Genomic DNA, 4,283 nt, shown 5'->3' with positions numbered 1-4,283 from the left:
CCCAGGTTCCCTGGTCTCCGCCGCTGCCCCAGGGCCCCAAGCACAGGCCAGGGCCATTGTCCCTGCATTGTCCCTGCTGCCTGGGCAGAGATGCATCCTGCTTTTGTTTCCAGAGCTTCTGTTGTTGGACTTCCTCCTGGCTGATGCTCTCTGGGGTCCTTTCGGTCCAGATCGTCCTGCCTCGGCCGCCTGTCACCCGAGGTGGCTGTTAGTCTGGGGAGAGTGTAGCTGCAGCGTGGACTGAGGCTTGCGAGACAGTTTTCCTGGACTCGGAGCAGGGGCTGCACGTGGGGGCTGGGCTGGGCCGGGCCCTGGAGGCAGAGGCGAGGCTCTCTCGCTGGATGGGGCTGGCTGGGGGTGAAGAGGGAAGGTTGTGCTCAGGCCCCCCCAGGAACCCTGGACCCCGTGTTCTGTTTTCCCACAGGGCTTCCCGCTACTTGATGTGGACACCTGTGGCAGTGAGGCTCCTGGGGGCTCGACTTGGACCGCGATGGGGCCGGGCTGTGGCCTCCTGAGGGGGCTGTCGTCTGGGGCGGTGGCCGGGGGGCGCCCACCCCCCTGCCCACGACTCGGAGCACCCTCAACATCCTGCTGGGCCACGCCGGGCGGTGTCATCCGCGGGGACTGTGGGGGAGGCCCAGCGCGGGCCCGGCGCACGCCATGAACGGGCTGTCGCTGAGCGAGCTCTGCTGTCTCTTCTGCTGCCCACCCTGCCCCGGCCGCATCGCCGCCAAGCTCGCCTTCCTGCCGCCAGAGCCCACCTACTCGCTGGTGCCTGAGCCTGGGCCTGGTGGGGCTGGCGCTGCGCCCTCGGGGGCTCTGCGGGTGTCCTCGGGCGCACTCGGGCGCTGGAAGCTCCACCTGACAGAGCGCGCGGACTTCCAGTACAGCCAGCGCGAGCTGGACACTGTGGAGGTCTTCGTGACCAAGAGCGCCCGTGGGAACCGTGTCTCCTGCATGTACGTGCGCTGCGTGCCCGGTGCCAGGTGAGCCGCAGGGCTGCGGGGCGCGCACCCTGGGACATCGCCTCCCTGGGTGCTTGGTGGGCACTGGAGGGCCGTCAAGCTGGAGGGCGCGGGTGGCCTGGTCAGCCTGTCATCTTGCCAGAGGGGTGGCCGGGACCTGGGTGTGAACAGGCTTGCTCCCCTGGGCCCAGTGAGGCCTGAGCCTCCCACCCAGCCCAGTCTGGAGGCCTCAGCCCTGCTGTGGATGAGGACCCAGGCTCAGGGAGGTGCCCCACGCGGCGGGGTAGGGGCCTGGCTGTCTCGCTGCCGTCTTTCCATGGCTGTCCTTCCAGGTAGAGGCACCGCCCTGCACTTCGGGGTGTGCCCACTCTGCGTGCCAGCCGGGACTCAGATGCCCCAACCCAGTCCAAAGGGCGCGTTTACCTCTACTGGCTGGGAGGGGCCTGGGGCACTGGAGGGAGCGGTCCAGGGGACGCGTGGCCGCCTGCTCGAGGTGTGGCCTGGGCAGCTCCTGTCCTGAGGCGTGACAGCCTCGCAGGATGGCCACGGAACGCAGCAGAAGGGCTGGAAGCGCCGCATGGCCCAGCAGGAGTGGCTCTGCTTCGTGGGGACAGGGCTGGGACAGTTGCCCCCGGCAGGAAGGGATCCTTCCAGGAGGGGCAGGCAGCCCCTCAGCAGAGCCGCCACCTCCCCTGGGAGGGTTAGGACGGTGGGCCTGTCCCCTTGTCGTCCTGGGGCTGCCCAGGCCCTGCCGCTGGAAGGCCACAGGAAGGGCTCGAGCAGGCGAGGCTGCAGCAGCATCCTGAGAGCGAGACCGATGGTCTCAGTGTCCCCCTTCACGGGGAGACCCAGGCTCCACTGCCGACCACACAGGTGGAGGATCCGCCGCATGACCTGTGGCCTGTCCCCCTGCCAGCCCCATCCCTTCCCTGTGGGGCCACCTTGGAGATGGGCGGGGCTGTCCCTGTTGCGCTCCCCTCGCTGGCTGTTAGTCCTCCGGGAGGGCGTGGCAGGCACGGGAGTCCTCCCGCCCTGGGGACGTGAACAGCCCCGCCCCCCAGGTACACGGTCCTCTTCTCCCACGGCAACGCGGTGGACCTGGGCCAGATGAGCAGCTTCTACATCGGCCTGGGCACACGCATCCACTGCAACGTCTTCTCCTACGACTACTCGGGCTACGGCGCCAGCTCAGGCAGGCCCTCCGAAAAGAACCTGTATGCGGACGTGGACGCCGCCTGGCAGGCGCTGCGCACCAGGTGAGGCCAGGCCAGCCGGGTGGCCTCAGATAGCTGGGGGGGCTGGAGCCAGATAGGCCACCAGCCGCCCTGCCTGCTGCCCCTCCCCACCCCCACGCTTGCTGGGGCCCGTAGCAGTGTCGAGGGTCGCCCCACGCCTGGGCTGCTCTAGAACCAAGCAGTCATGCCCTGCTGCAGGCCTGGGAGCCTGGCCCCCTGGCACCCGCCTGGCACAGGGACCCAGCCTGCGCTTCCCAGAGTGTGGGGCACCTGCCGAGCTTCTGTGGCACCTCTTCCTGCCCCACTGCCTGAGGCCCTGGCTGTCACACCCGCCACGGCCCGGCTCTGCGCTCTGTGCACGCGTCCCTCTATCCTGCTGCTGGCATCCTGCAGAAACCAGCTGGGAGTCGCGAGCATGGGAGCTGGCGTCTCAGGCCAGAGCAGTGCCAGGGCTCGGGGCGTGAGGGCAGCTCCGTCCGGGTTGGACGTGTCTGTCCGGGTGGCAGTGAGGGGCTCCTGCCTGGAGCAGGTGACAGGGCGGGTGGCTTGGCATCCTGGTGGCTGCAGCAGTGGGGGTGGTGAGAAGGATGGCAGCTGGTGGGATGGGGACGCGGTGTCAGCTGCCCAGGTGAGATGCCGACTGCCTGACTCCGTCCACTGGGAGGGCACCTCCTGGGGTGCGTCAGGAGCTTGTGGGAGAGAACGTGGGGTCGGGACTGGGCATGGGGCCTTGGAGCTGGTGCTGGATCAGCTGGGCCAGCGGCTGCATGCCGGTGTCCTGAGGGTGGGGAAGGGGTCGGTGGTACCACGGTGGCCAGGCTCTTCCACTGGGAAGGCGGCACCCACCTCCCACAGTCCCTGCCCTCACCACTGGCCTGTGATGTACCCAGCACCTCACGGGTGCCAGGACTCCCAGGGGCCCCAGCCTGGGCCGAGACATCTGGGGACACGGATGCCTCCACTCACGACCCAGGCAGCGGGAAAGACCCCTCCCCTACTGCGCCAGCAAGGGCTTTCTTTTTTGTGTTGGAGTTGGAGTCTCACAGGCTGGAGTGCAGTGGCATGCTCTCAGCCCCCGCAGCTGAGACCTGCTGGCCTCAGGCGATCTTTCCACCTCAGCCGTAGCTGGAACTGCAGGCATGCGCCACCACACCTGGCTAAAATTTAGATTTATTGTAGAGATGAGGTCTCCCCATGTGCCTGCCCAGGCTGGTCTCGGAACCCTGGGCCCAGACAGTCCTCTCGCCTCCGCCTCCCAGAGCTGAGATTGCAGGCGTGAGCCCCTGCACCTGGTCCTTGTGGAGCCGGAGTCTCACTCTGTCCCCCGGGATGGAGTGCAGTGGCACACGCCCGGCCCCTGCAGCCTTGACCTGCTAGGCTCAGGCAGCCCTTCTGACTCAGCCTTCCAAGTAGCTGGAACCACAGGCATGCGCCACCATAGCCAGCTAATTTTTTGTTAGTTTGTGTTCTAGAAAGCAGGATTTATTGAGAGGACGGAAAAGCTCCCAGAGCAAGAGGGAACTCGAGGGGCTTGTTCTAACTTTTTGATGTATTGTAGAGATGCGATCTCGCCGAGGTGCCCAGGCTAGTCTCGAACGCCCAGACTCAGGCAGTCCTCTCGCCTCTGCTTCTCAGTGTGCTGGGATGACAGGCGTGAGCCACCGCGCTGGCTCTGCTAGGGCTTTCTAATCAGGAAAGCCTGACAGATGTGGGGCCCGGGGAGGGGGAGGTGGGGCCCGGGTCAGCCTTGTCAAGCGTGTGCCTGTGGCTGTCCAGGAAGGGCAGGAGACTTGCCAGGCTCCTCCCGCCACTCACGACCTCCAGGCTGTGGTGGGGCCGGGCCAGGGAGGCCCGGCGGGAGGGCGTGGGCGCGGCTGACCCGCCCGGCACCCCAGGTACGGCATCAGCCCGGACAGCATCATCCTGTACGGCCAGAGCATCGGCACGGTGCCCACCGTGGACCTGGCCTCGCGCTACGAGTGCGCCGCGGTGGTGCTGCACTCGCCGCTCACGTCCGGCATGCGCGTGGCCTTCCCGGACACCAAGAAGACCTACTGCTTCGACGCGTTCCCCAAGTGAGCGC

At 67.3% G+C, this 4,283-nt stretch overlaps 1 protein-coding gene across 1 annotated transcript; it reads left to right on the top strand.

Annotated features, from left to right (window-relative positions):
• Nucleotides 1-423: 423 nt before the first annotated feature.
• ABHD17A (abhydrolase domain containing 17A) lies at nt 424-4,282 on the top strand. The gene is made up of 3 exons (XM_008048266.1): nt 424-986; nt 2,027-2,221; nt 4,096-4,282. The coding sequence occupies exons 1-3, from the start codon at nt 661-663 to the stop codon at nt 4,277-4,279; spliced, it is 705 nt and encodes a 234-aa protein (XP_008046457.1). The 5' UTR covers nt 424-660; the 3' UTR covers nt 4,280-4,282.
• The last annotated feature ends 1 nt before the right edge of the window (nt 4,283 follows it).

Source organism: Carlito syrichta, unplaced genomic scaffold, assembly GCF_000164805.1.
Source record: "Carlito syrichta isolate Samal-C Ts95f unplaced genomic scaffold, Tarsius_syrichta-2.0.1 Scaffold123298, whole genome shotgun sequence".
Lineage (NCBI taxonomy): Eukaryota > Metazoa > Chordata > Mammalia > Primates > Tarsiidae > Carlito > Carlito syrichta.
Note: the sequence above shows the minus strand (reverse complement) of the source record. Positions and strands in the feature narration are given on the sequence as shown.